Genomic DNA, 12,725 nt, shown 5'->3' with positions numbered 1-12,725 from the left:
TTAGGTAAAAGATGTAAATAAAGGCTTTTGCTCTTCACATATATTTTTTTTTTGCCTCTAATTATTACTAAAAATAAATAATGGCTTCAGTAGTATACCACTGTTCGAAATGCATAAATCGATTTAGAGAAAAAACGAAATCCGGGTTACAAACTTAAACACATCAAACTTCGTATGTACATTTTATGGTCAACGTCATGAATTGATTGACCGATACGATATACAAGTATCTGTAGGTCAACTACAGGCTCAATTCTTAAGATACGAGAAAAGTTGTCATATATAGAAGTCTTTGAGGTAATAGCACACCTGTGACTTTACAATTGATGTAATGACAACTTGCACTAACCAACCTCACCACATTAGATAACCAATGCCAAAGACATGTGCATATGATGTGTTGCTACTTGAGAATGTGGATATGCTAATTGGGAACATTTACTAATAAGGGAAAGGAATAAATGAAGTATCAATATTACCTAAGAATATAAGTTACCATTGTGTATAAAAGTTTTGTTGAAATGACTTTTTTAATTTCTTACCTCTAAGTATTACTATAAATAAAGTGAAATGTTAATTACTCACTACTATTTTTTTTTTGGTAAGAGTCTCGAAACCTTTTGTCTTGTCATATGTTTTATTTCAAGTTTACTTGATCAATGATTGAATTTAAGCATTGACTCTAGCACCTCATTAATATATCTGAATCGAAAATTAAAGACATTTGATTTATGTCTTCTATTTGAAAATGTTGTCTCAGATTTTAGTCAGAGGGATGCTATTCTAGCTGCAGTGCTTTTGTTTGCTGTGCATTATGTAGGAAGGTTAAACACTTTTTATCATTAGATACCTTCAGGAACGAAGTTTCTGTCAAAAATTCTCCGTGTTTTGGCCTGATTTTTAGGGTCCAATAAACGTATAAAAACAAAGAAGGGTAGTATATCCGATTCCACATGTAGCATTCGTTATGTTTATCATGGGGATGAACAATTAGGAAATAAAAAAGGGAAAACCTTTGGTTACGACATTATGGTTTGAGATTTTGTTGGTTTAATGTAACACAGATATCCCATAACGGCGAGAAAGCGCCAATAAATCTTTCAAATTTGCATGTTTATGCCACGGAATGCTGCTATATATAATTGTAAAATTCACAATTGGAAAGTTGAAATCTGCCCTTTTGTCAATTTCTAGCTAGATAAGTCATTACAAGTATGGAACAAACCCAGCTGTATTTGTGTTATCTCTTATTTTAATTTCGTTATGGTTGAGTGGTCGATCTTAAGTTTCATAGTATGGTAAGATTCTCAGGTAATAATAAGAAATAAGCCAACTGTTGGTGACGTACACTTATTGAAGAAAGGATAAAATTAACAATTGCAAAGACCGGTTAAGCCCACTTCTTATCTTAAAATCAAGAGATTTTTTTTAAACACCCAGAAATAATTGAATTATATAATTCATACATTTTGTTACATAAAAAGATAACACATTGTAAAAATTTTGTCAGGAAACTAGCAGAAAAGATAAAAAGATTAGTTACGGAAGACGAAAGTAAGCTGAACTTGACGAGTTTTTTCGTATAGTTGCATAACAATAACCTTCAAATGAAAGAGGACAAATTCTTGGTGTGGTAATAATGCTTTGAATCTCTTTAGTCTAAATCTCTCTAAAAATTAGCACGAGGCAACAACAAATGAAAGTTTCTAACGACCTTGGTTGGCTATACAGCTCTTGCACGGTCGGCCCTGGCTCGGTGGTCGGTCCTGGCTTGCACCTTTGTCATTTAAATCATTTAATTAGCGCGAGGCTATGATTTAGAGGAACTTATAACTTCTGTTCTTAAGGACTTCCTTGTAGTATTTATACTTTGTAATTTCATTCTTACGAACTTCCATTTAGTATTTATTTATATAATTTAATTCGTAAAAACTTCCGTCTAGAAGGTCAGGTTCTCGGATATTTTCAGTATAAATCAACTATATTTGGTATATATAAAAAAAGAAGATATGGGCTTGCCAATGTGACGATTCTCCACAAGAGACCAAATTACACAGAAACTGCCAATAAGTCACCGTACGGCCTTTTAACAATATACAAATCCCATATCGCATAATCGTCTTTTAATACTCCCGAAATTACCAGTATAAATGAAACATGAAAACTAACGGCCTAATGTATGTACAAAAAAATACTAAATAAAAAACAAATATGTAACACAGCAACAAACGATTACCACCGAAATACAGGCTCAAGACTCAGGACGTACGAAAGCCCAGAAGGATCATGCGAGATCCGATATTCGAAATTCGAGATTCAAATATCTTGATTTCGAGATTCGAAATTCGAAATTCTATATCCAGCGTAACCAATCAGAAGAAAGCTTATAAGTTTTGAAATTTTTTAACCAATGAAATATCTTATCACAGAAAAAACTAACAAAATGTAGCGACTGAATAAATATCCCGCGTATATCAAAATTAACCACATTAACAAACATGTGGGTAAACTTTCCACAAATGCAAAGATTCCCATCACCAACATACTTAAATTTCTTTTCGTTGAGACTTGGGGTTTTTCCCCTTTGATACTATTTATAAGTTCTAGGTTGGTTAGTGAGAGTAGTTGTATGACAAGTTCTTGTTTTGGTTATAAATATAGATGGGTAAAATATGCTCGTGAAATACTTTGGCGGTTTAAAAGGTGGGGTCCCGTTATATTATATAAAGAAAATTTGCGGGCGTCATTTATCGAAAGTGCTCGCTCACAGTAACTACGACAGTTTTGCAGTTTATTGTGTCATAAGAATGTGTACATATATGATTATGAATTGTTTAATTATAGTCCATTTAAATGTATGGGACAAATGTGTTTGTATTTATAATATGTTGGTTTATAATGTTATTAAACATTGCTTACTAGAAAAGAAAAACGAAGTTACTGCGAGCAACTAAACCTATATCTAGAGTTTTGTTTTATTTATTATACCAAGGATTTAGTAAAGAAATGTTTTAAATTCGGACGAGCATGGCGAGGGAGAATTTAAATTCGTAAACCTCAAAAGTTGACACCGTTTTTATAGAGTTGTAATGACTAATTGCCTTTTTTTTACTAGAAATATATATATAATTAATTAACGGTGTTTGGGATTTTTTAGCTAAGTTTTATTTTAGCAAGGGTCCCTTCTCAAAAGTTTCCCTATTTAAAAGTCTTGTTTTTGCTAGCTCTGTTACTAGTGTAAGTGGAATTTCCCTTTGTCTAAAATTATTTGACAGAGTACTGCATCGTTTAATCTTGTGTTTTACATCTTTAATGTTTTGCAGTTTCCAACTTATCATAGCCTCTATTTATAAGTTTATTATCCAAAGTCGGAAGATGTTTGTTGAGATCAGCTTCGTTGTTATTGTTTCTTATGTGACGAATTGTTAGAAGTATTAGGCTATGATAAGTTGGAAACTGCAAAAAAACATTAAAGATGTGAAACACAAGATTAAACGATGCACTACTCTGTCAGATAATTTTAGACAAAGGGAAATTCCACTTACACTAGTAACTAAATATAACCCTACAGTTATAAATCTTAACAGAGCTATTAAGAAGCATTGGCAAATTTTGCAAAGAGATAAATATTGTAAAACAATATTTAAACAGATGCCTATCATTGCGTATAAACGCAGTAAAAATTTAAAAGAGCACCTAGCAAAAACAAGACTTTTAAATAGGGAGACTTTTGAGAAGGGACCCTTGCTAAAATAAAACTTAGCTAAAAAATCCCGAAACACCGTTGATTAATTATATATATATATATATATATTTCTAGTAAAAAAAAAGGCAATTAGTCATTACGAATCTATAAAAGTCAAGTCTTGAGGTTTAAGAATGTATGTTGGTGATGGGAATCTTTGCATTCGTGGAAAGTTTACCCAAATGTTTGTTAAAACACATTTCATTGGTCTAAAGTAAATTCACAAGTTATAAGCTTTCTTCTGATTGGTTACACTGGATATAGAATTTAGAATCTCGAATCTCGAAATTAAGATATGAATCTCGAATTTCGAATGTCAAATTTCGAACTTCGGATATTGAATCTCGAATTTCGAATATCGGATCTCGCATGGTCTTTCTGGGCTTTCGTACTTTTAACAATATACAAATCCCATATCGCATAATCGTCTTTTAATACTCCCGAAATGACCAGTATAAATGAAACATGAAAACTAACGGCCTAATGTATGTACAAAAAAATACTAAATAAAAAACAAATATGTAACACAGCAACAAACGATTACCACCGAAATACAGGCTCAAGACTCAGGACAGGCACATACAGAATGACTGTTAAGAACATCACAAACGATATGCGTTAAGCGAGAGACCCAGCTGTACATGTCATCTGAAATGATCTCATATGTGAATTGGCCTTATTGTCAATATTAGAACTGACGAGAGGATATCAATGACATTGTCTTTTTATGTTGTTATGTTTCTAACTGCTGTTTCAGGTTAAGGTGAAAGGTGGCGCCTGTTTAAACGTTTAAACCGCTGCATTTATATACACCTGTCCAAAGTCAGGAGCCTGTTGTCCCCTGGGAGTTCATTGTTGATGTGGTTCATAAGTGTTTCTTGTTGCTTGTTATTTACAGAGATTATACCGTTGGTCTTCCAGTTTGAAATGTTTTACACTAGTCTTTTATGGCCATTTATATCTTTCTGTTCTGTGTGAGCAAAGTCACTGTGTTGGAGACAGTACTTTGACCTTTAATTGTTTACTTTTTATAGGGCATAAAACAAGAACGGTTAAAGTTACATCAAGTAGTTTGACTTGAATGGAAAGTTGTTTCTAAAACACCCCTTCTTATTTCTATTAATTAATTTCCTACATGTTTGAAAAAACTTATATGTGAGAGTTTAATTAATTGATTGTATTTTATTTGTATACAAGTAGTTTGACTTGCATGGAAAGTTGTTTCTCAACCACCCCTTCTTATTTCTTTTAATTAATTTCCTACATTTTTGAAAAACTCATATTTGAGAGTTTAATTAATTGATTGTATTTTATTTGTATATAATACCATGGCTATAAGGCATATTTCTGCAATGGTTCTAAAGTATTAAGTACAGTAGAGATAACTGTTTGCGATACCTTTAGTAAGACCTTTCAGCACTAGTATAATTATATCAGTACGTGTTAATGTCTAAACTTTTGTTCATATTATTAGTCATATAAGTTCACGAATAAGTGACTGAGAGTGTTATATTGTTCAATACACAAGTAATATGTATACTGGTAATTAGCGATATCAAAGGACTATTCTTGTGTCATATAGTTATAATAGTTAATCAAACACTGTATTTTCTAAATACATATTAACATCTATTTTTCCAATCAACTTGCTTGAATTTCCCTTTTCATTCTAGAGTACATAAACGTTTTTGTACTTTAAGTAATATGCATGAACGACCACAAAGATATGATTGCATTGTGTTGTAACCAACATATTTACAGCAGAATGCATTGAGTGTGTAAGCAACAGTAGAATCTTTGGTTAGCTTGCTTTTAGGCTGATCCGTGAAGTCATTATAAGTTTATGTATACTACTTTCGGGTTTCAGGTACTTTCGGCGTAGTCTAATCGTAATAGATTTGTTAACTGTCGGACTAGTCTACTCGAAAAGGCAGGTACTTTTCCTAACATAATAACGACTTCATGGTTCAGCTAGCAAGCAAGCAAACCAAAGATATTATCCCTACCTACACACGCAATGCATTCTGCTGTAAGAATAGATCACATGCTATGGTAAAACGTTCTCGTCATAATTCTTTGAAGCCATTTGATTTTTTTTATAATTTTACACATACTACAGTGAATAAAAAATATTGGATTAAATGATGGTCTACATAAATAGAATAGAGAACAATGTGTCAATACTACAAGATATAGGGCTAAGAAATAAATATAGAGAAAATAGGCCCAAAAGATAAAGTATAGATAAATAACAAATAATGGGTGAAAAATATAAAGAGAAGTGAATATTATACAGAGAAATGAAAAAATAACCTTCTGATTAAAATATTAAGATTATAACACAATGTTGACTGCTGTACCCCTTTTTGTGATTTTTTTTACCTATTAAATCTGCTTAGTTTGTTCACACGTCGTTTAAATAAAAAAGAATTTGATGCGACTCATTGTACAAGTGAGAGGTTTAGCTAGCTATAAAATCAGGTTTAGTTCACCAGTTTCTACATATAATTTAGGAGAAAATGACTGTACCAAGTCAGGAATATGACAGTTGTTATCTCTTTGTTTGATGTGTTTGAGCTTTTGATTTTACCATTTGATTAGGGGCTTCCCTTTTCGAATTTTCTTTAGAGTTAAGTATGTTTGTGATTTTACATTGTGTCTAAAAAAAATGTTAAAGAGTTATGAAGGGCCCTAATCCAGACCCTCATATATGCTCATTTGGCATAATTTGCAATACAAATTCATACTTCAAAATGATTTATAGTCATAAACACTATTATGGGATTTCAATACTAGATATAATTGAAAAGGTTAAAAGGTATACGATATACACAGATTAGATAATAAATTTACACCAGGGGAAAGAAAATTAAGTTTCCCGATCAATATGTTATACAAGTTTTCCTTGAATAGTATGTCAGAAGTTGAAGCTTCTCTGGTAAATCAAAGGAGAGAGCTTATATTATACATATACAAATAATTATAGTTCTTGATTTTATGTGGGTACTATTACAGAGAACACGGGTTGAATTAAATCTTGCATTAATTGGAAACCATTCTATACTGAATATTATCAGCACTCTGTAGTTGTATTACTTGTCTTATTTGTATAAAATCTTCAGTTTCAAAGAATTTCAGTTTAGATATTAAAGTTACTTTGATGTAGGAATTTGATCGAAGTTGTATATTTTAAACCCGCCTACGACATAAGTGAATAATGTTTTCCGGTATTCGCTCCCGTAAATCTGTCCGTCCTGTTTTGAGTTGACATTTTGGTTTCAGGCATTAACCATGAAGATGAGTTCACATTAGAAAAAGTACATACTTTCATAATGATCTGTACTTTTTAAGATATATGTCAAATAAGGGTATTGACACCAATTCCTTGGCCCACGAAAACATGTTTATGTTTATGATGATATAAAGATGCATTTTCTGTTAATTTATAAATCTGTTCAAATCGACTCTTGTTTATGTAACCGGCATAACAATTAAATCACAAGCCACCCTTTATCGTTATAAGTTTGTAAATCTTTTTTTTAAACTTTCACATACCGTGGATTCATTTATTTTCGTGGTTACCAATTTTCTTGCATAATTGATTCACTTGTTTCGCAAAAGATTGTTTACAATCCTACAGAAAATTTTCTTCTTTGAACATTTAAATTCGTCGTTTCCTTAAACACACAAATTGAACGCAAAATTGTACCTTGCGATTTTTAATAAATAATGGCAACAGTAGTATACCGCTGTTCGAAACTTATAAATCGATTGAGAGAAAAAAAACTAATCTGGGTTATAAACTAAAACTGAGGGAAACGCATCAAATATAAAAGAAGAACCACACAACATTTAAATGTAATACACACAGAAACGTACTATAATATAAAAGTATTTTTTAAAAGAACAACAAATCAGACAATGTTTATTTGGGGCATTCGACCTTTTTTAACCCAGATTTTGGAATATTTTAATCTAAATTTTAAAAAATGAAATGTTGTTAGTACATATAAAATTAAAAGAAAAAGATGAATACTTTTAGCTAAAGACGATTTGGATGGGGTTCTGTGTGTTCACAATATTTGCTCAACTCTCCTTACTGATGCCATATTTTGGAATTTCCGTGACCTAAATGGTTCGCGAAAATTAATATTTTTATATATAGTATAGTAAAAATCGTCTACGGGATTGCAACCCACGAACACAAAATACTAGATGGACTGTTTTAAAGTAGTGTATTAAATACAATTGATTACATATGCCAACACTTGGGCAATAACTTACTTGTTATGGGGAACACGTCCCTCAAACGAAAGACTGACATTTGAATATTTATATATAAGATGGTATTTTTATTCTTCTTCTTTTTTCATAGTATTGTGTAGTCGTTACAAAGGTAACAACTTCTGTAGCGAACATTTAAAAAATATTTGACACAATAACAAAATCAAAATCTAGTACCAGGTTTATGATAGATAATTTCAAATGCCTTTAACTGGAAGAAGACTCAGCCTGGTAGAATGAACAAAGACCGATTGTAAAGTAATTACCGGTCTTATTCATATAAAATATTCAGTTTTGAAGAATTCCTGTTTGATTACGTTTTTTTGAAGTAGAAATACGATTGAAGGGCCGATTATTTTCCGTCTTATTTCGAGCTGCCATTTTGGTTTATAACCATTACGCTGAGTTCATATAAAAATAACTTAGTATATGCATATATATTGATGTATACTTATTAAAATATATTATACCAAATTATAGGAATTGACACCAATTTATCGGTCCACCGAACATGTTTATGTTCAACTGATAGAATGATCTATAGATGGAGTTCTGTTTATTTATAAATCCGTTCCTAAATTCAATTGCAAATTCAATTAATTTTTCATGTAACCTGCATAGGAAAGAAAAAACACTTGACCCATCGTTTTTGTTTTAAAACAATGCAAGCGGGGTAATAATCTGTGCCCAATGGAAACAATTCCCATTTTTTTTATGATAAACTTGTTTTCGCCTCAAACATAAAAGTCCAACTGCTGGTCTAGTTAAATGACAAATATTGTAATTGGCTATTTAGCGAGCCTTGAATATTTAAATTTTTCAAAATAGTCGTCTAGTTTTGTCAAAGGAAAAACACCATATAATCAATTCTAATATGTTTAATAGTTCGACAGATGTCATAAATGTCTGATTTTGTATATTGTCAGTTTACTAGAGCATTTCTGTTTTCCGTTTTTTTTACGCTTCCAAAAGCTAAGATTGTTTTTTTTTTCAAATGTGATAAAGTTCAAAAAAGCATTAGAACTTGTTGACAAATCGAATTGTAATCAATCCAAATAAACCTACTACACACATGTTTGTACATATTTTATAGTATTTAAACTTTTGAGCGTCTTTCATACACCCGAATTCCAGATGCTTCTCAACGTTTAGGAATTTCATGGTTTTGTCAGATGCATTAAATAAGCAAACCTTCCATAAAAAGGACCAATCTAGCATACCAATGCTATGGTCGTGACTACTCTTTTCAGCCAATCCATACTATGGTATATGTTTTTGTGGCGTTCTCATTTTGTTTCACTTTTGCGTCTGAAGGAATCTCCGTATCGTTGTATGTTTAATTTCACTTCAGAATGTTCACCCATTGTTCTATTTAAATGACGGATGTTACATTTGTATATCAAATGATCCATAAAATTTACAAGTGTATCAAAACATTCGTCAACTCTTGACATAGGGCAAAAACATATTCTGTATAAATATGTATGATATTGAGACTAACCTTGATAATGGTCGATTCAGTTGATGGACAAGACGCCTAGGTATGTCTGCGGAAGAACATTTTGTACATATTTCAGTGAGGTTTTGTTTTTGTCGGGGTTGGGATGGAGGATGCTACAACATCGTTGTTAACCTTTTTTATCAAAATGTTCTTTTCTGACACTATTGGACACTTCTAACACATGCTGAATTAATTCTAAGTAAAAATGTTAAGGTTTTTTGTAAATGCTAATCAACCAATATGGCCGTCATTGCTAAAAATAAACATTGGGAGAAAAACTTGTGGGGTAAATAAAAATAAGTCTATATGATCCAAATTGACAATTTAGTTAACCCTACGTACTCTAAGCACCAGTGTTTTGAGCAGAGATATCTTCAAATATGCCATTTTAATGTTAAAAATTTAGTGGGACACAAACTAGTCAAGTTGAACGTGAAAACTTATGTATGTACCAAATCATAAACGAAAAAATAGAATAATATAACAAGAAACAACAACCACAGAATAACAGGCTGATGAGATGTGTACATTGTCTGTTGTCAGAACTTTTGAAAATAAGATGAGCGGGTTTGACAAAGGGCAAACTTTGAGAAATCCAAGTCTCTTAGTGTAATGTGCCAACAAGTGTATCACCGGACTACCCTATTTAAGTCCCCATGTGTGTTTTGCAATGTTGTGCGTCACCGGAGTAACCATATCCAAGTCTTCAGGTGTGATGTGCGATCTAGTGAGTCTCCGGACTACCCCATTTAAGTCCCCATGTGTGTTGTGCAGTCTTGTACGTCACCGGAGTAACCATATCTAAGTCTCTAAGTGTGATGTTCAATCTGGTGAATTACCGTAGTACCCAGGTAGTGTTATGGTCTGATCCGTCATCGTTTCAAATAATTTATAACAGTCTATATTGGACATTGATTGACATTTGCTCTTCATGCCTTTCGTGACTAATTACTATTATTATATGTAAAATCAATGTCTTATTTTTAATTATGAAAATTTTTATCACAGAAATTTTCGATTCCGTTTGTAAACAAATGTTAAAATTTTCAAATTTTCAAAATAGTGTTTACCTGTTATCATGGTTATAAACGTGACGATTGTCATTTTATGAAATAAACAAATTGGTGTTGTGTTTGTTTATTTCGGTAAAGTTTGTTTATTTTGGTTAATAATTAATAAATGTTAATGTAGAAAAACAAATTGGATATTTATTCATGTTGTCTCGCATGAAATATTTGACACTTTTTTTTGTCTCGAGGCATTTTAAAGTAGTGTGGGGGTCAAATGGAAACCATGAGATGCTGCTGTTTGTTATGGGCTGTTACTACTTTTGTATAAACAAGTTGTCTGCCTTTGCAGGCATTTTTTACGAGTTGTCTTTCTTGTTATATTACCAGTTACTTGTTTTAATACTCCACTGGTTTTGTTTAAATGCCTGTTATGCCGCATGTGGAGCAGGATCTGCTTACCCTTCCGGAGCACCTGAGATCACCCCTAGTTTTTGGTGGGGTTCGTGTTGTTTATTCTTTAGTTTTCTATGTTGTGTCATGTGTACTATTGTTTTTCTGTTTGTCTTTTTCATTTTTAGCCATGGCGTTGTTAGTTGTTTTAGACTTACGAGTTTGACTGTCCCTTTGGTGTCTTTCGTCCCTCCTTTATATAACTGATGCATAATTTTTAGGTCATCATAACAGCCAAACCTCTTAAAAAGAAGAAATTAGAAATGGTGGTGAACTTTTGTTGAAATTACTCGCAGAGAAGTGAATAAACTCGACTAACTAAATTTTACTTGGGGGGGGAGGGGGGAATGGACGGTTCTGACTCACTGTACATTGTGTTTTAAATATCAATAGTGTTTAACGTTCGAATCACTATAATCTTGATAGACAAGGATTGTCATTTTTCCTACCAACAGTCGGTGATTCTCGTAGGAACACTACACCTCAACCAATAAAATAAACTAACCACCACTAAATAACCAAGAGTGTTAAAAATGGCGTTAAAACACCAATCAATCAATTAATCTCAATCGTTTTATCTACATGTATGTCAGCTGACATTGTAAAATGTGTTTTATTTTGACAGGTTTGCTGGAGGCAGTGCCATTACAGTATAGAAGTTCATTACATGGATAACATATGTATACTACCTCGACATTGCAATATATGTATTACAAGTGTATCATCTTATTAAATCTTCAGTTTTATATTATTTGTTTCAAATTGTTATAGTTAATGAGTGACCTTGCGGCTTGTTAATTTCTGATGGATATTTGTTATCTCTTTCCTTTCTTTTTTTCTTTTTTTTTTGGGGGGGGGGGGGGGGGGGGGGGAGAGAGGGGCTTTGATCATACGACTTAGTTTATCCAAATTTATTTTTTTAAATTACTTGATATGTATGAAATATTATGTACCACTTTAATGGTCTTGTTTGATTCAACGTGGTATTTCCGTTATATAAAAGTTCAATATCTAACATAGATTGGGTAAAACCGACATGGGAAAGGTGTTACTTTGACACAAAAATTTACGATATATAAATGAGAATAGCTAGAAGCGGTAGGAAGAAGTTCAGATGTACTTTTAAAACACCACTAATAAAGACAAAATAAAGATATAGATTTTAATTTTCGGGAGTTTGCAATAATTTGAGCACCTTTCTGGTTGTATTTCACAGTATATTTTGGATGTATAGTAAATAATCTCATCATAGATACCAGGATTAAATTTTGTATTTACGCCAGACACTCGTTTCGTCTACAAAAGACTCATCAGTGACACTCGAATCCCAAAAAGCTAAAAAGGCCAAATAATGTACGAAGTTTAGAGCATTGAGGACCAAAATCCCTAAAAGTTTTGCCAAATACAGCTAAGGTAGACTATTCCTGAGGTAGAAAAACCTTAGTATTTCAAAAATTCAAAAGATTTGTTAACAATTAATTTATAAATACGACCATATCAATAATATTCGTTTATTTCTTGTAATGGTTAAGTGATTTTTATACATTAATGTCTATCCCTTTTATAGTAATATATAGATATGTATATTATGTGTATGTCATAAATAATAAAAACTACATCATTATACTATTGTGTTTGTTCTATACATTCTATTAACTTTATATCATCATCTCATCTGTTAATCCATCATTTTCTACATAATAAAATGCCTGTACAAGCCGAAGGTCAGGAATGT

General features: G+C 31.9%; 1 protein-coding gene across 1 annotated transcript in view; it reads left to right on the top strand.

Annotated features, from left to right (window-relative positions):
- The window catches only part of LOC134701428 (uncharacterized), a 57,427-nt gene extending 45,571 nt beyond the window's left edge, over window positions 1-11,856 (top strand). Inside the window, exon 13 of the mRNA XM_063562578.1 lies at window positions 11,616-11,856. Within this exon, the coding sequence (XP_063418648.1) occupies window positions 11,616-11,665 (50 nt within the window). The 3' untranslated portion in view covers window positions 11,666-11,856. The remainder of the gene's footprint in view (window positions 1-11,615) is intronic.
- The last annotated feature ends 869 nt before the right edge of the window (window positions 11,857-12,725 follow it).

The sequence above is a fragment of the Mytilus trossulus genome, unplaced genomic scaffold (assembly GCF_036588685.1).
Source record: "Mytilus trossulus isolate FHL-02 unplaced genomic scaffold, PNRI_Mtr1.1.1.hap1 h1tg000244l__unscaffolded, whole genome shotgun sequence".
Taxonomy (NCBI): domain Eukaryota; kingdom Metazoa; phylum Mollusca; class Bivalvia; order Mytilida; family Mytilidae; genus Mytilus; species Mytilus trossulus.
Note: the sequence above shows the minus strand (reverse complement) of the source record. Positions and strands in the feature narration are given on the sequence as shown.